The sequence below is a fragment of the Myotis yumanensis genome, unplaced genomic scaffold, assembly GCF_028538775.1.
Source record: "Myotis yumanensis isolate MYYU_CA2020_CCGP unplaced genomic scaffold, mMyoYum1.0.hap1 SCAF_11, whole genome shotgun sequence".
Taxonomy (NCBI): Eukaryota; Metazoa; Chordata; class Mammalia; order Chiroptera; family Vespertilionidae; genus Myotis; species Myotis yumanensis.
In genome coordinates, this window is record NW_027223762.1 from 10,921,957 (window position 1) to 10,946,721 (window position 24,765).

General features: G+C 38.4%; 1 protein-coding gene and 1 long non-coding RNA gene across 2 annotated transcripts in view; both read left to right on the top strand.

Moving 5' to 3' along the window:
* The window catches only part of RAB10 (RAB10, member RAS oncogene family), a 47,257-nt gene extending 22,811 nt beyond the window's left edge, over positions 1-24,446 (top strand). Inside the window, exons 2-6 of the mRNA XM_070428834.1 lie at positions 8,882-8,942; positions 17,447-17,585; positions 18,148-18,237; positions 19,280-19,381; positions 21,966-24,446. Of these exons, the coding sequence (XP_070284935.1) occupies positions 8,882-8,942; positions 17,447-17,585; positions 18,148-18,237; positions 19,280-19,381; positions 21,966-22,049 (476 nt within the window). The 3' untranslated portion in view covers positions 22,050-24,446. The remainder of the gene's footprint in view (positions 1-8,881; positions 8,943-17,446; positions 17,586-18,147; positions 18,238-19,279; positions 19,382-21,965) is intronic.
* LOC139019743 (uncharacterized) lies at positions 10,111-14,743 on the top strand. The gene is made up of 2 exons (XR_011473147.1): positions 10,111-12,231; positions 12,317-14,743. It is a non-coding gene; the product is annotated as an uncharacterized lncRNA (long non-coding RNA).
* Positions 24,447-24,765: the final 319 nt, after the last annotated feature.

The following is a 24,765-nucleotide window of genomic DNA, read 5'->3' on the forward strand; positions in this document are numbered from 1 at the left end:
CCTGATCACCCCTAACCACTCTGCCTGCCTGCCTCATCGCCCCTAACCGCCTCTGCCTGCCTGCCTCATTGCCCCTAACCACTCACCTGACTTGCCTCATCGCCCCTATCCACTCACCTGCCTGCCTCATCGCCCCTAACTGCTTGCCTGTCTGCCTCATTGCCTCTAACCACATGCCTGCCTGCCTCATCGCCCCTAACCACCTCTGCCTGCCTGCCTGATCACCCCTAACTGCTTGCCTGCCTGACTGATCACCTCTAACCGCCTCTGCCTTAGCCCCCGCCCCCATGGCTTCATCAGGAAGGATGTCCGGAATGACGTCTGGAAGGTTGTTAGGCTGTCCGGTCTAATTAGCATATTATGCTTTTATTATTATAGACTAGAGGCCCAGCGCACGATTAAGTCATGTGCGTGTAGGGTCCCCTAGGCCTAGCCTGCCATCAGGGCCATGTCCACTGCCCCACGATGCCTCACACGCTCCGCGGACGCTGCTGGCTCCCGGGGGGGCGGGGGGGGAGCCCCAGAGGTGCTCCAGCGGTGCTCCAGCACCTCCTGGTGACTGGTTGTTTGGTCATTCCACCATTACGGCGTCACGACCACAGGCCTTTTATGATATAAATTACTATGTAATGTCAGCTTTTGTTTACTTGGATGGAATTATTTTTTGTTAGAATGACTTGTCGTCACTTGCAATTTTAATGCTTTGCTTTCTAAAAGTCTATAAATGGGTCTTGGACTGTGTGGTGCAGTTGGTTGAATGTTGTCCCATGTACAGAAAGGTTGCTAGTTCGATTCCTAGTCAGAGTATATGCCCTAGTTGCCAGCTCAATTCCTAGTAGGGGGCATGCAGGAGGCAGCTGATCGATATTTCTCTCCTTTTGTCTCTTTCTCTCTCTAAAATCAATAAAAAAAAACAAAGCAAAACCAAAAAAGGGAGGGAACACTTTGGTCATTTAAAAGAAAAAAGTCTATAATGGGATACAAGAGCGATATACAGAAATCAAATGTATTTCTATACACTAGCAATGTAATTAAGACAATAATCCCATTTATAATAGCATCAAAAAGAATCAGTATTTAGGAATAAATTTAACATAAGAAGTACAAGACTTGCATACTGAAAACACTGTTCAAAAAGATTAAAGAAGATTTAAGCAAATGGAAAGATACCCAATATTCGTGGATCAGAAGGCAAGATGGCAGTACTGCTCAAAGTGATCTACAGATTCAATGCAGTTCCTACTAAAATCCTAGCTAACTTATTTTTAGAAGTTGCCAAGTGGCTCTAAGAGTCATGAAAATTCAGAGGACCCAGAATAGCCAAAATAATCTTGAAAAAGAAGCACAAAGTTGAAGACATTCTATCTGATTTCAAAACTTACAAGAAAGCTATAGTAATCAAGACAGTGTGGTACTAGTATGAAGATAGACATACAGATCAGTGGATTAGAATTGATTGAGAGTTCAGAAATAAACCTTTACATTCTGATCAATAGATTTTTAATAAATATCAAGCATCTTAAAATGCTCTTCTTTCCTGTTTACTCTGTCTCTACCTTCTCAACCTCCTCCATTACTTAAATCAGTAAGTACTTATTGTTGAGTATGGTGATTTCTGAGGAGGTATTAACTTACATGCATCTGGCCTGCCAGGATTGGCTTATGCTCCAAGGACTAGTAATCTAGGAAAGTGCCAGTTTTTAACAGCAGTTAGAGAAGAATGAGTAGGTATGTGTGTGAAATACAGTAGCCCCTCCTTATCCATGGTTTTGCTTTCTGCAATTTCAGTTACCTGCAGTCAACTTTGGTTCAAAAACATGAAATGGAAAATTCCAGAAATAATTAATCAGTTTTAAATCACACATCTTTCTGAGTAGCAATGGTGAAATTACAATGCTCTGTCCTGCCCCATCCAACCCAGGAAGTCAATCATCCCTTTGTCCAGAGTGTCAGCACTGTGTACTAGACCTTCCCAGTTAGTCACTTAGTGGCTATGTTAGTTATCACATCAACTGCTGCTCAATCACAGGTGGTTATTTTACTTAGTGGCCCCAAAACTCAAGAATAGTGATGCTGGCAATTCAGATATTCTAAAGAGAGACTTCAAAGAGAACGTACTTCCTTTAAGTGAAAAGGTGAAAGTTCTTGACTTAATAAGGAAAGAAAAAAAAATTGTATGCTGAAGTTGCTAAGATCTGGTAAGAATGAATCTGCTGTCCTTGAAATTGTGAAGAAGGAAGAAGAAATTTGTGCTAGTTTTGCTTTTGCATTGTAAACAAAAAAAAATTATGGTCACAGTGCATGATTAAATGCTTGGTTAATATGGAAAAGGCATTAAGGCATTAAGTTTGTGTGTGGAAGACATGAACAGAAAAAGCATTCCCAATTGACAGCAGCTTGTTGCACCAGAAAGCATTGAGCCTATATGAAGACTTCAGCAAGGGATCTACTAAAACAAGTGACCACATTCACATAAATTTTATTACAATATATTATAATCTATTTTTGTTATTAGCTATTGTTACTAATTTCTTACTGTGCCTAATTTATAAGTTAAACTTTATCATAAATATGTATGTATAGTGAAAAACACCATATATGTAGGGTTTGGTACTATCCATGAGTACTATGCATGGCATCCACTGAGAGTCTTGGAACGTATGCTCCACAGATAAGGAAGACTACCACATATATATCTATAATTCCGTATCACTGTTGCTGGTGACTAGATCGGGAGTAGTAAAATAAAATAATTTGCTTTTTAATAATTATATAATGAAAAAAAGCAAATTAAGAAATCAGGTACAAGTCCAGATTACTTAGACTTTGTTTCTTAAATCTGTAGTATCAAACGGCCAGTATGTTGCCATGAAGATATGAGAAATATCTGCTGCCACATGTGAAGAAAGAATAGTAGCTGTATTTTTTTTCTGAAGTTTGATCAAAGGAGACACTCTATAAAAAAGTAAAACAACAACAACAAAAAAAAACAGACTTCCCTGGCTCAAATATTTTAATTCCAACCTTAGCAAGTTTTCAGGAAATAAAAATTGGCCCTACACCCTTGAAAGAATGATAAATCATAACACCATGAAACAATAGAAGGCAGAGGGACTGAGCAAAGGATCCATGATTTTCTTTGGGTTCTCAAATTATTTTGAACATATTCCAAAAGAGATTAAGGATTGCTTCATCTTTAGAAGACAGTAAAGCTGTTGAGAACTTTCACTTCTAGATATTATAGAGTAACTGGTACTAGACTATCCTTTGGCCATAAACAGCTAGGTAACTGGACAAAACACATGAAACAGCTTTTTTTTAGAAATTTGGTAACAGGCAGGGCAGGACTGCAGTCCCCGAGAGAAGGAAAACAAATTGAGCTCTGCTATCTCCCTGGCTGTCTAAACTAGATTCCAGTGCAGGATCTAAACAAAGCAAGGCAGTCCTGTTGGGCCAAGGAAATAGAAGTAAGAGACGGGAGGCTGGAATTAATTACCATTGAAGATGGAGTTATACAAACAGATCTAGAAATCTGCAGAGGAGTTCCTTTGAGTCTTTGGCTGGATATTAAGCTGCATGGGGCTCCATGGGCTGGATAAACAACAGCTATTGGGAGAAGAACAATTACCAGAGAGCTGGTAAAAGTATTGAGGTTTATAATGAGTTAGGAGATATTTTAGTTCTGACCAGTTAGAGTGGAGAGATTTCATTGAATATCAGGGCCATTTGGAAGAGACCCCAGAAATGGCATTCCTTAGGAGTAGGGCTAAAGTAACTCGAGAGAAAAGGCTACTCCAACCCTACTCTAAAACTGTGCTGAAAAAACAGGCCTCAAAAGGATTAGGGTGATTCTCAACTAAGTTAGCTGCCTACCTGAACAAAACTTAACATTTAAAAAATACATACATTGCCCTGGCCAGTGTATCTCTGTTGAGCATGGTCCTATGTACCAAGAGGTTGCTGATTTCATTCCTGGTCAGGGTACATGCCCAGGTTGTGAGTTCGATCCCCTGTAGGGAGCATGCAGGAGGCAGCTAATTGATGTTTTCGTTTCTCCCTCTCCCTTCTCTCTCTAAAATCAATAAAAATGTATTTTTAAAAAGAAGCAATGGATGTTTAAAATTTATTTAAATAAAAAATTCATGCATTGACAAAATACACAAAATGTTAATCTAATCCTATCTAATAATAGACAAACATGGTAATTAACCATACCTCCGCTATGCTTCCCATTGGCTAATCAGCAGGATATGCAAATTAACGGCCAACAAAGATGGCAGCCGGCAGCCACGCAGCTGAAGCAAACATGAGGCTTGCTTGCTCCAGTGATGGAGGAAGCCAAGGTTCCCACCTGCTGCAGCCCAGCTTTGAGCTCCAGTCTAAGCAACAATATTGCAATTATAGGAGCTAAACAAACCCCAGATACCTGCTTTCAGCCAGCGGGGCCTCAGAGCTTAGAGCGCTAGTGATGGCAACAGAGTTTCAATTATAGAAGCTAAACAAACCCAGATACCTGCTTTCAGCCAGCCGGGCCTCAGAGCTGGAGCCGGCTCTCAGCTCCAGTGACAGCTATAGAAGGTAAATAAATCCCAGAATAAAAAAAAAAAGTGGCTAGGAGCTTCAGTCGCCTTCCAGCCTGAAAACGGCCCTCAGCCCCTCACCCAGGCTGGCCAGGCACCCCAGTGAGGATCCCTACCCTGAAGGGGGTGTGACCAGCTGCAAACAGCCATCAGCCCGTCATCCAGGCTGGCCAGGCACCCAATCGGGACCGCCACCCTGATCCAGATGACCCTTCAGGGCAAACCAGCCGGCCCCCACCCGTGCACCAGGCCTCTATCCTATATAGTAAAAGGGTAATATGCAAACTGACCCTAACAGCAGAAAGACTGGGAATGACTGGTCACTATGACACATACTGACCACCAGGGGGCAGACGCTCAATGCAGGAGCTGCCCTCTGGTGGTCAGTGCGCTCTCACAGGGGGGAGCTCTGCTCAGCCACAAGCCAGGCTGATGGCTGCCAGTACAGCAGTGGTGGCGGGAGCCTCTCCTGCCTCCTCAGCAGCGCTAAGGATGTCTGACTGCAGCTTAGGTCTGCTCCCTGCTGGCAAATGGACATCCCCCGAGGGCTGCTGGGCTGCCAGAGGGATGTCTGATTGCCATCTTAGGCCCAATCCCTTGGGGAGCAGGCCTAAGCCAGCAGGTGGTCATCCCCCGAGGGGTCCCAGACTGCGAGAGGGCACAGGCCAGGCTGAGGGACCCCTTACCCCTGAGTGCACAAATTTTTGTGCGCTGGGCCTCTAGTCCAAAATAACTAGACATAATGATGAAATAGAAAAATGTAGCCCTTAACTAGTAGAAGAATCAGTAAATGGAAATAGACCTAGAAATGACAGGGTTGATAAATTTAGAAGACAGATGTTGCATTTAAAGGAAAGTGTGAGCATGAGAGAAATACAAGATGTAAAAAAGACCCATTAGAACTTCTAGAATTGAAAAATACAGTAGATGGGCTTAATAGCAGATTAGGCACTGCAGAAGAAAAGATCAGTGAAAGGGTGTAATAGAAACTTATTAAAAATGAAGCATGGGTAGGGGGAGCTGGGAGGAAAAAGCCTCAGTGATATGTGACATTATCAAGTAGTCTAATATATGTACATTTAGAGTCTAAGACTCAGAGGTGGGGAGCTGTGGTTGCAGAAGAAACAGTGGCTGAAAATTTTCCAGATATGATGTAAGCTATAATTCCATAGACCTAATGAACCTAGGTAGGATACACTGGGTCATATCCTAATCCAACCATTTATGAAGAGAAATCTTAAGCCAGAGGGGGGGGAAATATAAATATATCAAAGTAATTTTAGAAAATAGTATTTTGATTAGATACTGTAACACTAAAGATAAAAAGAAAATTGTATACAAGTATTTAACAAATCTAGTTTCTCATAGGGCATTGGTTAGCAGGTCTGAAACTACTTTATGTATGTAGCAGGTCCTCAAGTAATGTAGTTTTGTTTAACATTCTTTCATTACAACATGGATGAAAAGCAAAATCCAGGACCACTGTCTTGTGTGGAGTTTGTACATTCACCCAATGTCTGTATGGGTTTTCTCCAGGTACTCTGGTTTCCTCCCACATCCTAAAGATATGCATGTTAGGTGAATTGGTGTGTAATTTTCCAAGTCTGAGTGGGTGTGGCCCTCTGAGAATGGCATCTGTCAAAGTTGCAGTTTCCAAGAACCTATTGACTACATTGAGAGGATTTACTGTATACTAGGATTGAATATATAAGTAAACAGATTTTAAATACTGAGAGCCAGGTTTCTAATAGTTAAAGAAGAGGGTTACAAGAAAAGGAGAAAGTCTAGATGAACTCTTGTGCTGTTGGATTGCAATCAGAGGTGTCAGTATGAACTGATTATCTTATATATACATATAGATAGTTATGGAATTGTAGATATGTGTATGTGCATGGATTAGTATACATAAATATATTTCCTCTGTTTTGTGGGAAGGCCTCAAAGTAATGACACTCTGGTAGCAAAGGGCATGCTTAGTGTCCAGATCTCGGACTCTACAAATCTTCAATAAAAGTAACCAGGGCTCTTCAAAGAACTGGTTGATTCCCAGAGCTGAGGTAGGAGAAATGCAAGATGTTCCTGGAACATCTTTAGTGCCAGAATACAAAGAAGTGCTCAGAAAAGGTGCATTGTACCAGTGTGACTTTCTTGTTTCTGATAAATGATTGTGTAAGTGTTAACATTAGGAGAAGATCGATAAAAAGTATACATGAATGCTGCTATTTCTGCAAGTTTTCTCTAAAATTGTTTTTTTTTTTAAGTTTCTTAAATTTACATTTCTCTCAAAGAGAGAAAGGGGAAAAAGAAACAGTGCAAGCCAGAAGACAATGGAGTAACATTTAAAGGAAAAAACTATCAAGTTAGAAAACAATCCTAACAAAAATATCTTTCAAAAATGAAAGCAAAATAAAGACATTTTCCAGACAAAATCTGGGAGAATTTCTTGCTGGCAGTCTTGCACACTATTAAAAATGTTCAAGGAAGTTTTTCAGGCTGAAGAAAATTACTCCAGATGGAAACTCAAATCTACACAAAGCATGAAGAGGATAAGAAATTGTAAAAATGTGGAGAAGGAAACATTTTTTTCTCAAATTTTAATATATTTCAAAGACAATGGAATGTTTAAAGCAAAAATATTAATGTTTTAAAAAGTAAAATTTAGACATATAACCAGTAGAAGTACGGGTTTTTAAAAGCCCAATAATAGGAGGGAGAAAATACAAGTATACTACTGTAAAGTTCTAGTATTAATGTAAGAAGCAATATAAAACTGTTTGAAGGTAGATGGTGGTGTTAAATATGTATATTATAAACCCTAGCACAACCACTAAAAAAATGGAGTATATCTAATAAGCTACTAATAAAACACACATGTGGCTATATTAATATTAGACAAAGTATATTTCAGAGCAAGGGATATTAGAATGAAGGGTTTTTTAATAATGATAAATGTGTCCATTTGTCATATTTATATATTTAACCAGAAACCTGGTGCATGAAATTCGTGCAGTGGTAGGGTCCCTAATGGCTGCCGGCCAGGTACTCCTTCTCTTCCCCTAGCCGCTTGCCACTGCCAGCTAGGGTCTCCCTCCCTTCTCTGGTGGCCGCTGCCAGGCAGGGCCTCCCTCCCTTCCCCTGGCTGGCCCGCCCCCTGGCTGAACTGGATAAACTCCCAGTTGAGGGGACAATTTGCATACTATTTTATTATCTATATAATAAAAACTCAGTGGTCGTAATGACCAACGACTGGTCACCAGGAGGTGCATTGATGGGGCCTGTGGCGCCGGCAGGCCTTGACACTGGTTCCTGCGGTGCAGCAGGTCTGGGTCTCGCGCAATTTCGTGCGCTGGGCCTCTAGTATAGGATAACAGAGTTTCAAAATACTTGAAGCAAAAACTGACAGAATTGGAAAGAAAAATAGGCAATCCATAATTACATAGTTGGATATTTCACCATTCTTCTTTAGTAGTTGATAGAGTAAGTGGACCTGTATTAAAAAAATTGACTTTTGCCTTAGTCGGTTTGATTCATTGGATAGAGCGTCAGCCTATGGACTGAAGGGTCTGGGGTTCAATTCTGGTCAAGGGCATGATCCCTGGCCCTGGTTGGGGTGTGCATGGGAAGCAACCAATTGATGTGTCTCTCTCACATCAGTGTTTCTTTCTTTCCCTTTCCCTTCCACTCTCTCTAAAAATCAATGGAAAAATATCCTCGAGTGAGATTAACAAAAAGAAAAAAGAAATTGACTCTTAATTAAGATTTTTCTGAATAAAAGCTCAAGGCCCAGATGGCCTTTTGCATTTTGGATTCTAGTGTTGCTTTAAAGAAGTTTTGAGGCTTTCAGACTTGTCATTCTTGATTGTTTAATTTAGTTTGTTTCGTTAGCCTAGTTTATTTCTTATTTCTCATGTCTTGAAATGTCATGATTATATTACTTGGTATAGATTTTACTTTATTCATTACTAGAGGCCCAGTGCACAAAATTCATGCATGGGTAGGGTCCCTAGGCCTGGCCAGCGATCAGGGCCGATCTGTGGGGCAACCAGTGGGGTGATCTGGGGCCCCCCACTGGCACCTGCCTTGGCTGGCCTGAGGCCTGCGGGCTGGGGGCAGCTCCTGCGTTGAGCGTCTGCTCCCTGGTGGTCAGTGTGCATCATAGCGACCGGTTGTTCCACCAGTCATTCCGCCATTTGGTCGATTTGCATTTTAGGGTTTTATTATATAGGATAGGATGCTATGCACTTAGCAGTGGGTCTTTCCGTCTAAAATATTCTTTTTGTTTTGTTTTTCCTATGTTGTAGGAATAGACTTTAAGATCAAAACTGTTGAATTACAAGGAAAGAAGATCAAGCTACAGATATGGTAAGTGACGCTAATTTACTCACTTGATGTAGTAGAATTCCAAGTCTGAAGGTCTTGTCACCTGTTTAGATTCTGTGAGACTTCCCTTTCTAAAGCCAGCAATCAGGTGACCTCCTTTCAGTGAAGTAAAAAAATTATTGCCATGGATTTTGGAGTCCATGAGATCTAGCTGAGTATTTTGCCTTTTCCATTTACCATATGAACTTCAGCAAGTTACATACCCATTGTGAGCCTCTCATATCTTCATATGGAAAATGGATTCTCAAAAGATTGTTATAAGGATTTCATGAAATAATCTGTGTAAAACCTCTATCACAATACTTTGCTCACACTCAATATAAAAAGTTAATACAATCCTTTTGATACTTTGACAGGCTTAAGCTGAAATATTTATTTCCTTTAATGTGTAACTTTATAGGCATTATTTTTACTAATTCTTTTAGCCCCCCCCCATTGAAGTATAATAAAATTCTTTAAATTTGTATCAAGTATGAATCATAGACTTTAAAATTATAATAGCAATTTTCAATGAATATTAAGTTTTACATGTGTGTTTTAACCTATTAAATACAATTTCCCTGTGAAATGTTACTTTTTTAAATTGAGGTATAACTGACATAATAAACTGTATATACTTAAAGTGTGTGGATTGGAAAGTTTTGATGTGTATAAACCTGTGAAGACATATCACAATCAAGGTAATGAACATGTTCATCAAAAGTTTCCTCAAGCCTCTATAATCTCTCCTTCTTCCCTATCCCTGTTCCCCAGGCAACCACTTCTCTGCTGTCTGTCACTGTAGACTAGTTTCCATTTTCTAGTACTATACATAAATTCAGTCATATAGTGCTTTTATGTGTTGGATTTTTTTTTTTCTTCATCTTTTTGTGGGGGACTTATCTGGCTTCTTTTACTCAGTATAATTATTTTGGAAATTATCAATGATTTTATGTGTATCAGTAAGTTCATTACTTTTTATTTCTGATAGTGTTCCATTTTTGGTATATCACAATTTGTTTATTCACCATAAAACTGCTATAAATCTTTGTATAAGCATATGCTTTATTTTCTTTTGGATTGTTTCTGTTTTACAGATAATGAAACAGACATTTTGATATAACTAAGGTCTTATAGCCTGAAAATGTTAGAGCTAGGATTCATTACTTGCTCAGAATATAAGTTAAGAGTCGCATTCTTTTTTTCATTGTTTTTTAAAAATATATTTTATTGATTTCAGACAGAGGAAGGGAGCGGGAGAGAGAGAAACATCAATGATGAGAGAAAATCATTGATAGGTTCCCTCCTGCACGTCCCCTTACTGGAGATCCAGTCCACAACTGGGCATGTGCCCTAATGGGGAATTGAACCTTGACATCCTGGTTCTTGGGTCGACCACTGACCACACCAGCCGGACAAGAGTGGCACTGTTAATTGCTTTTGCTGCTGCTCCTTCCAGTTATGTCCTTTTCTTTCTTCATTGCAAATCAGTAGTGTTAAGTTTGCATTCATCTTGGGTTTCATTGTAGAAGGACCTATCATACAATGGTTATTAGGATGAGTGAGACATGTAAAGTACTTAGAGCAGTGTCTGATGCATAACTAATGATCAATAAATCATAGCTGCTATTTGGGAATCACCTTTTATGAGGATAGAACCATAAGAATAATATTTTATTTTAGGATATGAGCAGAGGAGGAAGTTAGCAAAGGAGATTGCAAAGCCATACTTAGAGAGGGAAAGGAAAATTAGGGAAGAACGATGTCTTAGAATCCAAAAGACAGTTTCAGAAAGTTCCCTTTTAAAGGAAGCTAATAATTAATAGTAGGTTATTTTTAACCAAAATGTCTTCATTACCTGACGGTGTAATTTGAAGTACAATCTTTATGGCATCTTTAAAATTTAATACAAGTTTAAATGAAATTTAAACATTCTAAAATGTTTTCTAAATTTAATGAATCTATTTGAAACATAACCCAATGGATAATCATTGTGTTTTCCTTACTTTGAGAAATAACTCAGCAAATGAAACATATTGTTTCATTATAACTAAAACTGATCTCAAGGAAAGAAAGGATGTTAGTTATTCTGAGTTTCAGCCAGCTCTGCCCACCTTTTTTTAAATATTTACTTATTGGTTTCAGAGAGGAAAGGAGAGGGAGAGAGAATCATTAATTGGCTACCTCCTGCCACACCCCGCAATGGGGATCAAACCTACAACCTGGGCATGTGCCCTGACTGGGAATTGAATTGTAACCTCCTGGTTCATTGGTCGACACTCAACTACTGAGCCATGCCAGCTGGGCTCCTTCTAGTTTAAATGCATATATTCAGATTCTTGCTTCAGCATGAAAAGTTCTGTGATTAAAGTTTAGGTTTGGAAACTTCAGTCTGTGCTTAAAGCTTTTTCACATATATATGACACAGCAATAATTTATTCTGAAATGTCCATTTAATTTTTGTTGAGACACAATTTATGTCTCATTAATGTCTTGTTTTTTCTTTATTCAAATGATCTTCCCTTCTTGTTTTCTTCCCAGGAGACTTGTAGTCTATCTGTTGCATAAGAGTGGGAGATGGGTCTCACCCTGGTAACGCACATGTCTGTAGGCCTAATATTAGCTTGTTTGGCTGATAGAGAAGTATCTGCAGCTTTTAAAATCCCAGGTCTCTATAAAGTTCCATTACATTTTCCATGGAATAGCAGGTCCTGTCAGGAAAACAGCCATAGTTGCTTCAAGTTAGCCTTTTTTTTAAGGAGGGGTGGTCAGAAATGCTTGCTCCAGTCACTAAAAATTGTTAGTGTCCCGTTGTAGAAGAATTAACTGTTCACCTTCGTAAGGTGCCAGAGACTTCAGAGTCATCTTTGATTCTTTCCATTTCCTTTAACCCCAACACCCAATTTTAGCAAATATCTTAAAATTTATCTAGAATCCATATATAATTTGCCATTTCCATTGTTACCCACCCTAGTGGAAGCCACTATTACTTCTTTGAATCATTGTAACAGGTCCTAATTCCCTTTTGCCTTCTTCCAGTAATTTTTCCACAGAACAGCCAGAGTAATAACCTTTTCAAGTCTAAATCTGGTCATCATGGTTGTCATTCCTTCTCCTATTTATAACCGTTTTAAATTTCCATTTCACTTCAAATGGAAGTCCAAATTTCAAATCCAAATTTCTTATTACAGTTTACAGAATGGGTCCTGCCCATCTTTCTGACTTCATTTTGTGCTCCTTTGTATATATAGTTTCTGCCCCCAGCTGATCTCCTTTTAATTCCATGAAAATGGTGAGTTCTTTTCCAGTTAGGACTTTTGTACATTCCCTGTAGCCCTCCCTCAACCCCCTAACCTCCCACTTCCTCTCTTCTGTAGGTAGGCTGAACATTCTGAAGTGCCACTCCATTCCAGAGGCTTCCCATTTCAACAGAAATACAGTTTGAAAACTCCATGTTCTGGCTACTGTCCTTTCCGACCTCATCTCTCTTCAGCTTTGCTCCAGTTACTATGACCACTTTTTTCCTCCCTTGACCATGCCAAGCATGGATGGTCCCATTTCAGGGCCGTTGTATATCAACTGTTCCTTCTGCTCAGAATGCTTTTCGTCAGATCTTTGCCCTCCTGTCTTCTCTCATTCACATCTCAATTTATTTGTTTATTGACAAATATCAGGAAATATCCTCACCAGAGGATATTTTTTCCATTGCTTTTCAGAGAGAGAGAGAGAGAAATGTCAGAGACAAATTGATTGGTTGCCTTCTGCCCTTGCATCCCAACTCAGGGTAGGGGAGCGAACCCAAAACCCAGGTACGTGCCCTTGACCAGAAATCGAACCCACGACCCTTCAGTGTGTGGGCTGACACTCTAACCATGGAGCCACACTGGCCAGGGCAAAACTTACCATATTTTTTAAATGTATTATTTATTGCCCCTTCCACTACAGTGTAAGCTTTTTTGAGGGTGGGGTCCAATCTGTCTAATTTGTGGTTATATAACCACCTAGAACAGAGCCTAGCAAATGTAGACACTCAATAAATATTTATTGACTAAATGACTTTCATTAATTTCTGTTCATATTTCTCGTCACATTAAGCATCACCTTTATAGAGAGGAACACCCTGATCATTTTATCTAGATTACTTCCTCCCTTACCCTATTCTTCATCATGCCACCTTGTTTACCTTGTTGGCATTTGTCACAATTTAGGATTATATATTTATTTACTTGTTCATTCCTGTCCCCATAGGATTGTAAGCTCTGCAGGGCTGGAATCGGGCTTTAGATTTTTTTTGTTTTAGACTTTTATTTTTTTAATGAAGATAATAATTTAAGCTCATGGTGTTTTGGATGTAGAGAAATTACACATCTATAAGGAAATCCAGTTCTTGTTAAAATAAAACTCAGTCTGAGAAATTTGACATCCTAATTTAAATTTGGAGCCTTTAACTTATAGAGCAGATTGATGTTGTCTCTGGCCTGTTCCAGTGCTGTCAGTGCCCAGACTAAAAATAACTATCATAATAGCAGCTAGAGTACACAGCTTCCCTGACCCTGCATGTGGGACTAACAATTAAGGAAATAAGCTATTTTAGTTGCTAAAAACATATCACTCCTTTTATACTATGTCATTGGGAAAAAATATTCTCTTAGCTGTGTATTGTCATTTTATGTAAGGAGAATTCTATTGTCATTGGTTTACAATTTCAGAAATGTGATTATTATACATAGGCTTAGAAGAAAAAAATTAATGGGAGAGGAAAATCAAGTGAGTAGTTTTGTAAAAACCTGTATTATGGTGACATAAAAAAATATTGTGAACATATACAATGTTTATTTGCTCTTCAGATAGTTCACATCTGTTTTTATTTGAACCAACCAGCTGTCCTTAGACCCGGGTGTATGTGTGTGGGGGCAAACCTAAAAATAATTTGAGGATGAATAAGCAGCTGTGGCTATTTTTAGCCCTGGGCAAAGGGTCACCAATTAGCCTAGCAGTAGTGGGGAAAGGGCTCTGTAGATTGCCTTAACAATTGGTATGGGCTGGTATAATGAAGATCCAGGAAAAGGATAATTTGAGATCAAGGAGTCAAGGAGCCAAATCATCTTGTGGGGTGGATACAGTGATGTTGAAAAGTGTCAGAGTATGAAATGCATAAATGAAAATAAGGTATAGAAAGTTTTAAAAACCTTAATAGGGAGAGCATATAAAAAGAGGGAAGATATTTGTGTGCAAGAGGTTTTGGAAGATGGAGGAGACAAAATTAAAGAATAGAGTAGTGTGCCATGGGTCAAAACAGAAAGTTACTATGAACTTAAATAGTGATTATTTTTCTTTTCAGAAGCCATTAATGTCTCACTATCTCTTATATTAATATTTCATAACTAGCCCTAACCGGTTTGGCTCAGTGGATAGAGCATCGGCCTGCAGACTGAAGAGAACCAGGTTCAATTCCAGTCAAGGGCATGTACCTTGGTTGCGGGCACATCCCCAGTAGGGGGTGTGCAGGAGGCAGCTTATCGATGTTTCTCTCTCATCGATGTTTCTAACTCTCTATTCCTCTCCCTTCCTCTCTGTAAAAAATCAATAAAATATATTAAAAAAAAAATATTTCATAACTAACCAGCATTATCATATAAAATCTCCTCTCCAGGGGCTGTTGATGTAGACTTGGTTGCTTTTGCAGAGTGTTCTTTCTTGGTGGAGAATTTAGTTATAGATTTGACACTGAAGTGTATTATTTGCTAATTGTGTAAAGGTGAATGAATGGGGAAAAAGGAAGCATATAATACAGAGTGTTGGGGTGGTGCTCATAGTGGAATGTAGTGTTAGGTCTCCCTAAATTGTCACTACTTATGACAAAATTGAAGTGAGTTTTCTATTCCTCCTATACTACAGCTGCTTGGCACTGCTGGAAGCCCAGGTCCTGTACACTCTGTCTTGGATAAGTGCATTTCCAGCCTGGACTTTAAGTAGGGAATGTTCACCTCTCTCTGGGGTTATAGGATAATTAGTTAATTTATACTTTTTACCAGTTCAGAAAAGAACTAAACTATTTCTACTGTGATGAGACACAGTTTTTTTGTTTTTTTTTCATGAAAACATTTATAAATTACACCTGATTTAAGGTACTTTGTAACTAAATGGGTAAGATTAATAAAACATAAATAAGAATTTATAATTCAGAAAAATGGAAGATATAAATATAGTATCTCTAAAGGACATTTTGTTTACTATGCTTGCTTTTGTAAAATTTACCTATAAACTTTTTTTAAAAATACATTTTTATTGATTTGGGAGAGGGAGAGAGAGAGAAACATCAATGATGAGAGAGCACCATTGATTGTCTGCTTCCTGCAATGCCCACAACCTGGGCATGTGCCCTTGACTAGAATCAAACCCAGGACCCCTTCAGTCTGCAGGCTGACACTCTATCCACTGAGCCAAACCAGCTTAGGGCCCTATAAACTTTTTGGCGACCAATGCAACAAAAGGGACAGGGAGGGGGTGTTACCCACAAACATAATGTAAGGGGGGGCATTATATCAAAAACAGGATAAATTTTTCATAGAGCTCGATTTTGTAGTGATTCTTAATAAATTGATATAATGTTAATGGTAATGGAGATAAAAATTGTAGTCTAAGAATGTAAATAAATATATAAATGTGTGTGTGTGTGTGTGTGTGTGTGGGTGTGTGTGTGGGGCCTCTTCCTGGTTTAACATGATTTAAGGATACAACCTAGAAGAATTGATAGCATGTCTCTTAGATGGTTTTTCTTTTTAATATTTTTTGGATAGGTATTGCATTACTCCTAGCTCTGCTTCTTGCGCACACACACACACACACACACACACACACACACACACATTTTCAACACAGTAGACAGAATGATTCTTTATAAACCCAGGTTTTTCTTTGCACAAATGTGACGATAGACTTCCTATCTCACTTAGGGAAAGCAGAAATCCTTGCAGAGGCTGATAAGATCCTACATAATCTTTAATTCCCCCTCCCCCCTAACACACACACACATCTGTTTTTTAATTGATTTTAGAGAGAGGAAGAGAGAGGGAGAAAAAGGCAGAAGCTTCGAATGGCTGCCTTCCATATACACTGCAACCCAGGTATGTGCCCTGACTGGGAATCAAACCCACAACCCTTCAGTGTGCAGGATAACGTTCCAACTGAGCCACATCGGCCGGGGCTACTGGTGTTCGTTTAAAAATAACTTTAAGAGCCCTGGCCAGTTTGGCTAAAAAGTAGATCAGTAGTTGCCAGGGGCCAGAAGTTGGAGGGGAAAAATTGAATGCTAAGGGCCATGAGGGAAATTTTTGGTGTAATAGAAACACTCTGAATCATGATTGTGGCAGTGGCTGCATTTGTCAAAACTCATTGAATTGGCCCTAACCGGTTTGGCTCAGTGGATAGAGCGTCGGCCTGCGGACTGAAGGGTCCCAGGTTCGATTCCGGTCAAGGGCATGTACCTTGGTTGCGGGCACATCCCCAGTAGGGGGTGTGCAGGAGGCAGCTGATTGATGTTTCTCTCTCATCAATGTTTCTAACTCTCTATCCCTCTCCCTTCCTCTCTGTAAAAAGTCAATAAAATATATTTTTAAAAAAAAAACTTTAAGAGTTTTATGCGTCACTTCTTACTGTTTTCCCTTCCACTTTTTCATCCAATATAGGTAGGTCATTAATTTTCTTTGACTAACAAGTTTTATATATCCATGTTTATGGATAACCATAGTGGTTAACCATTTAAAAATTAAATGAGTGGTGGTTCTGTTTTGTGTTGTGGCATATATTTCTGTCTTAACTAAACTATTCTACTGTTTCACCTTTTATCTATAACTAGAGGCCCAGTGCACGACATGCGTACACTGGGGAGGGAGGGGGTCCCTAAGCCCGGCCTAGGCCCTCTCGCAGTCCAGGACCCCTTGGGGGATGTCCTCCTGCTGGCTTAGGCTCAATCCCCATGGGGTGTGGGCCTAACCCGGCAGTCAGACATCCCCCTGGGGTCCTTAACGCTGCCACTGCGCTCACCAGCAGTCAGCTAACTTCTGGCTAAGTGGTGCTTCCCTTATGGGAGCGCTCTGACCACCAGGGGGCAGTGCCTGCATTGAGCGTCTGCTCCCTGGTGGTCAGCACATGTAATAGCGACCAGTCGTTTGCCCTGTTTGGTCGATTTGCATATTAGGGGGTTATTATATAGGATATAGAATATCAAAATGCTCAATGCAAATTATTGTTGTTGCCCTAACCGGTTTGGCTCAGTGGATAGAGATCAGCCTGTGGACTGAAAGGTCCCAGGTTCGATTCCAGTCAAGGGCATGTACCTTGGTTGTGGGCACATCCCCAGTGGGGAGTGTGCAGGAGGCAGCTGGTCGATGTTTCTCTCTCATCGATGTTTCTAACTCTCTATCCCTCTCCCTTGCTCTCTGTAAAAAATCAATAAAATATATTTTTTAAAAAACACACACACAAATTATTGTTGTTTATTTCAGGGATACAGCAGGCCAGGAGCGATTTCACACCATCACAACCTCCTACTACAGAGGAGCAATGGGTATTATGCTAGTATATGACATCACCAATGGTAAAAGTTTTGAAAACATCAGCAAATGGCTTAGAAACATAGATGAGGTAAGATGAAGAAATTGCATAAACCCTTCATAAACACATTTGTATACTTGGTTGAGAAGAATAAGTGTTCTAATTGATCTTTAGGATGTACTGTACTGTCATTATTGAAGTCATTATTGAGCATTTCTTCTTGATGCAGCGAGCCTTTGTTTTTAACTGAGCAGTATGTTTTGAGACTTTAAGGGCTCTGTAGAATTTCTAATTAATACTTCTATAGAATAATACATGATCTAAAATCATGATCCATCTTGAATTTAGATTATGCATAAGAGATTTAGGCTTTAGATCTTTTGCCTATATCCTTTTTTGATGAGAACATAACTAGAAACTAGACAGCCTTATATAGTGGGAAAATAATATTTGACAGGGATATGTCTTTGTTTCTTTTTCTAGGTAATTTAAGAATTTATGTAGGCTTTTAGCTTGGGGTGGTTTCAGGGTGATTGGTTTAAAACTTTCAGACTATTGAAATGGCGCTGTAAATTGAGAAAAAGTAATTTGGAGGGAATATTAAGCCATAATTCATGGTAGTGTGTAAATAAAATTTTTTATTCCATTTCAGCATGCCAATGAAGATGTGGAAAGAATGTTACTAGGAAACAAGTGTGATATGGACGATAAAAGAGTTGTACCTAAGGGAAAAGGAGAACAGGTAAAAAGTTCTGAATGAAACTAATGTGCTGTCCTTAATTTGTGAAGATGGTATTGGCATTTGATTGTTTTTATAGTGGTAACGGACTGCCCTGAGCTGCTCACATCGGTTTTTAAATGCTGTTGGAAACAGTAGCTTATCATTTGAGTGAATTTATTTCAATACATAACCAGCTCTGTGGCAGTGCTATTTTCAGCCTTATTTATACTACAAAGGGGAAAATACAAATTAGTGATCTCAATTTTTAAATTTAAGACGTTAAAGAAATATATCAATTGTTTCAGTGTGACAGTCAGTAGCCTGTGACAAGCAGAAACTAGATACTGCTTAAGTCACTTGGAACTTTTCTTAAGTTTGCCCCTAGAGTAAAATAACAATTGACCCTGGAACAATGTGGGGTTTAGGGTGCCAACACTTGACTCCTGTGCAATCGAAAATCCACATAAAAACTTGGTTACAGTTGTCACTCAGTATCCACAGGGACTTGGTCCTAGACCCCCTGTGGAAACCAAACTCCGAGGATGCTCAAATCTCTCATATAAAATGGCATAGGGTAATGCATACAGTTGGCCCTCTGCATCTGCAGATACAAAACCCAAGGATATAAAAGGCCAAATATACAGGATGTCCCAAAAAATGTATACATACTTTAATAGCTGATGGCTCAATTTTGAAAATAAAATATATTTTAATAAACAAAGCCTTTATAATTATTCAAAGTGTGTATATACATTTTGGGGGCATACTGTATTACCTACTGGAAAATATCCACGTGTAAATGGACCCATATCGTTCAGACCTGCGTTGTTCAAGGGTCAGCTGTACTTCAGAATATCTGAAGTAAACTCTTACAGTGAAGAGAGGATTCTTTTATTTTATTTATTTTTAAAGAGCTTGACTGTTTGAATCTTAACCCATTTAATCTGTTTTATATAGCCTAGTTGAAACTGCTGCCTATAGCATAATATTACTATTTCCTCTAAGTCATCAATTGGCAATCTGTACTTGATAATTTTATGATGACATTTTGCTTCTATTTCAGATTGCAAGGGAGCATGGTATTAGATTTTTTGAGACTAGTGCAAAAGCAAATATAAACATTGAAAAGGCCTTTCTCACATTAGCTGAAGATATCCTTCGAAAGGTAAGCTGCTATTTTTATCTACTGTTAAGGTGCCCAGTGTCATAGTTGAATACTTAGTCTTTTCTAAAGTACTAGATTTACATCCAAAAATTGGGCTTGGATGTTACTGTTTCAAAACAGTTACGCATCACCAGTATCTAATCCTTCAAAGTGAAGTAAGGAACTGGAAGAACAGAGAGCCATCTAGAAATCTGTAGGATCTAGTTGGTTCAGTTAATATTCTGAACACCTATGCTTATTCTCTAGGCCCCAATTTCCTACTCCTTTTTTTCCTTTTTTGTCTGATCCATTGTGTGGTGGCTTTCTGTTTACTTTTGGATTGATTTCTCTTATACATCCTTTGCATTTCCATAGATTATTTTTTTAAATTTAAGGTAAGTGGCGATACTGTATTCTGAAGTTATTGCTACAGAATCACTATTCTTCTGTACAGTCGTTCTCAGACATGCCAATAAAGGGCATGCATATATTATATACTGAATAAGCAGACTAAATCTACCCCCAAGTTTCATTAGGGAATCATTTCAATCTGTGATGTAAAAAATAATAATGACTAGATTTAGTTATGAGTCTTGAATTCTCTATTCAGTGTGTGGTATATTTATATGCAAATAAAATTAAAGAAATCTGACACAAATCCTAAAGGAGAAACAGACTGTGTATAGGAGAAAATTTCATTGCTTCTGGTAACCTTTCTGTTTTTATACTTGAAATATTCATATTTTTTTTTAAAAAAACAACTCAGATATTATGTGTGTGTGTGTGTGTGTGTGTGTGTGTGTGTGTGTGTGTGTTATATAATAAGTGGTATATCAAATAAAAATCTAGTAAAATTTCTGAGAAACCAAGCAACTCAATTTTTCTGGAGTGAAATGTTGTGTGTTAACTATGATCGAGTGTTCAAACTGCATAAGATAGTTACCAGTTATTGCCATTCAGGGTGACTGCAAAACAAAGGTGCCCTTTCACATCGGCCAACATCCTGCATATTAAGTTTGATAGTTGGTATATATTGAGTAATAACAAGTAAGTTAGGATATAATATATGTAGTGTGATCTTATTTTTCAAAACTATGTATGATACCAAACACACGTATATGCATGAACACTCACACATCTTTGGTTATGTTTAGCAAATAAACTGGAAGGATAGTGAGTACTCCAAGGGAGTAAGAGGAGGGGGATATAGGACAGAACCACCAAGTAGTGGAAAGCACTTTCTATTTCAGAGGTAGGTGAGTCTCAGTGAAAAATTATTCTGGTATTTACAGAACTTACAACAAAACTTGTTGAAATACCCTTGTCTCTGTATACTTTCTGGATATTTTGGTCTTTTTCATTGTTTTTATTTATTTCTGTTTCTACTATGTTTCTTGATCTTCTCATTAATCTTTGCATATTTTAAAAACTAGTGCTGCCCTAGTTTGTGTGGCTCAGTTGGCTGAGCGCTGTCCTGTTCACCAAAAAGGCCACCTGTTTGATTCCCATTCAGGACACATACCAGCTTGTGGGTTTGATCCCCAGTCAGGCGAGTACAGTAGGCAACTGATCGATGTTTCTCTCTCACATTGATGTTTCTCTCTCTCTCAAATCAATAAAACATATTAAAAAACACACACAGACTAGTGCTATATAGTCATGATATAATCTGTGTCCCCGCTAGGTAAAACTTTCTTGTTATTCTATTAAAGGTTAAAAAGTATGGATGCACCAATAAATAAAGCTCTCAGTTTAGCATCTTCCCCATGTAGGCAGGCCCAAATATGAGGTAGCTTTATTTTCATACACTTTAATCTGGTAATATGAGTTAAAACATCAAATTTAAACTTGCTTAACAAATTAGATGTGGAATACAGTAGTGATTTTTAAAAATATATATTTTTATTGACTTCAGAGAGGAAAGGATAGGGAGAGAGAGATAGAAACATCAGTGATTATAGAGAATCATTAATCGGCTGCTTCCTGCATGCCCTCTACTAGGAATGGAGCCCATAACCCCATGCATATGCCCTGGCTGGGAATCAAACTGTGACCTCCTGATTCATAGGTTGATGCTCAACCACTGAGCCACTCTGGCTGGGCGACAGTAGTGATTTTTGACTAGCAACTTTCTTTGCAGTATTTTCTCTCCTGAGTTGATAAAAGAAAAGTCATACCATAATACAAACTCCAGTCTTAAAAGGCAAGTAACTACACAGAAAAGGGCTGTTTTACTTTCCTGAAGTTAGGCATGACCTAACATTGGTTTAATGCATATGCTTGATGATAATGTTTTTTAAGTCCTAAGTACTCAGGGCTCTAGGCTAGGAGATAACAAACCTTTCTGCTAAAGTGTTAGCGGCAGGGAAGATTTCAGAAGTTTTATAAAGGAGTGCTGGGAGGCCTCTAGACATTTCACAGCTTGGAGAAAGCAGGCAAAATGAAGACTGAAAAGAAAGCTTCCAGAGCTTTACTTTGCACGGGTCTCATGACTGTAATTGCATTCTGTTACATAGATTAACGTTTATGAGTGTTTCTGTTGAATCTTGATTTATCCGTGGTAATGTTTTTTTCATGGCTTCCTTTCCTTGTGTATTTGTTCCAGACCCCTGTAAAAGAGCCCAACAGTGAAAATGTAGATATCAGCAGTGGAGGAGGCGTGACAGGCTGGAAGAGCAAATGCTGCTGAGCGTTCTCCTGTTCCATCAGTTGCCATCCACCACCCTGTGTTCTCTTCTTGCTGCAAAATAAACCACTCTGTCCATTTTTAACTCTAAACAGATATTTTTGTTCCTCATCTTAACTATCCAATCCACCTGTTTTATTTGTTCTTTCATCTGTAACTGCTTGCTGACTTTATAATTTTCTTCAAACAAAAAAATGTATAGAAAAATCATGTCTGTGACTTCATTTTTAAATGTACTTACTCAGCTTACCACTGCATTTCAGTTGTATTATAGTCCAATTCTTGTCAACATTAAAACTTATAGCAATCATTTCAACTCTATTCTGCAAATTGTATAAGAATAAAAGTTAGAATTAACAATTTTATTTTGTACAACAGTGGAATTTTCTGTCATGGATAATGTGCTTGAGTCCCTATAATCTATAGACATGTAATACAAAAGAAACAAACAAAAGCCAGGAAAACACTCATTTTCGCCTTGAATATGTAAATGGGTTAATTTTGTCCTGTGCCTTATGTGGAAAGGAACTTCTTTGGTTTTTCCTTTTTTGTTTTGATGGAAGCATGTGCAGGAGTTATCATCCAGACATAAACATTAAGATATTTGTGGTTTGCTTGGCTGTAATTTTCAAAGTAATCAATTGAGGACAAAGGATAATGCAGAAGTAATAGCTGTGGTTTGCTGAATCTCATTTTAAGTGGCCTTGATATTTAAAACTACTTCCTGCCACCTGTTCTCCTCCGTTCTTCTGTCCTCGGCCACTTTTCCTTGTTTGTCTTCCTGCATGCTCCTTTATTTGCTTCTTTCTCCCCCCTCCCTCATGGTATGAGTTATTTAAAAATGAAAGGGGCAAACTAGTAGGTTTGTCGAGTTCAACATAAAGCACTGATTTAACTTGCTAAGTAAACAAAGAAAATTCTAACTGCCTACTAGTCAAATGTCAGTTAGCTGTGACTTCCCCTCATTTTGTCTCTCCCCTAAAACTGCTGCCCCAGATTCCTTCATTTGCTGTTTGGCTTCATGTTCCTCTTTTCCTTCCCTCTTTGTTCCCTTCCTGTCTTAACTATTGAGTTTATGAAATGGAAGAGTTAATTGCATGCACTAGTGTTTGGAGGGTGTTGTGGTTTGTCTTTCTAATTAGGTGTATAGCCTATTCACTTTCCTAGAATAAATCTTTAACCTAAATTTGAGTAATCTCCATTTTGGCAACTCCTCTAGCAGTTTGGTAGCCCAGTAAAAGGTTGTTTTTAAAAGGTGGGAAGGAGGAGTGGACTTTATTAACATGTTTGCCAAATATATTGAGATTTGGCCTTCTCGGAACACTTTTTCAGTGTTAAGTTATCTTTACCTTAAGATTTAGATATACTTTAGTGTATTATTAATTTTAAGTCCTCTCTTCACATCCCTTTGGAAAACTTGTATTACCGTGGATTCAGAAAAAGAACAAAAGGCTTTTCATGGAGAGATAAGATCTCTAGCTATCTCTAACCCTGTCGGTTTTTTTCACTTCATTTTTTCTAGTTGTGCTTCATTGCTTATCAGTAGGCTAGGGTAAGTTAAGTTTGCTATGCTGCTAGCATCCTAAGATGATACCTTTGTTGAAATAATTGTGAATAGCATGATTCATTTCTAGCAGAGGCTGAGTTTAGGACAGCAGCTTCCATTGAAAAGTCTTCTCTGTGTCGTGGACAGCATTTTAATGCCCTCTTGGCTCTCATAAACAACACAGGGACGGATCTGCTACAAACACCCATGCATTTTCAGATAGTGCCCTAAAAACCATTTTCTACGCCTCACCTGATGATGGTTCTTAGTTATTTTCCCCTCACTTGAATTTTATCATTGTTTACTACTAGTAAAAGCAGCATTGCCAAATAATCCCTAATTTTCCTCTAAGAATAATGAAATGATGTTAAGCTTCTTGAAAAGCTTTGGGTTAAACCTGTTGTCAGATTAATTTTGATGTGTTTGTTGCTTTCCTTTATCTGGAATGTGGCAGTAGCTTTTTTATTTTTAACCTTTAATCCTTATTCAATTCAGTCAGTGACTTAAGGTTTGAGAGCTCAACACTGGGATTTTTGGGTAACAGACTGACAGTTTTGTTGTTTGCATAATTATAATCGGCATTGTACATAGAAAGGATATGGCTACCTTTTGTTAACTCTGCACTTTCTAAATATCAAAAAAAGGGAAATGGAGTATAAATCAATTTTTGTATAATCTGTTTGAGTTTTATTTGCTTAATATTAGGGCGTTGCCCCTTTTTCTGTAAGTCTCTTGGGATCCTGTGTAGAAGCTGTTCTCATTAAATACCAAACAGTTAAGTCCATTCTCTGGTACTAGCTACAAATTCGGTTTCATATTCTACTTAACAATTTAAATAAACTGAAATATTTCTAGATGGTCTTCTTCTGTTCATATAAAAACAAAACTTGATTTCCAACTGTGTGGCTTGGTTTTCATTTATTTATGGAGTTGAAGATGGAGGATTACTTTGAAAAAATAATGCAGAATGAATATTAGAGGACAAATAGGGAAATAACTTTCTCAACCTAGAGAAAACTGAGAAGGCAATTTCAAGAACTATCTTTGGTAAGAAACTACATTAAAAAATAGACTTATCTCTAGGACACTAAACTCATTCTGGTGTCAAAAGAAATACCACAATTCCAGTCACTTTCCAGCTAGCAATACTAGAATGTACCAAAGGCCAACTCC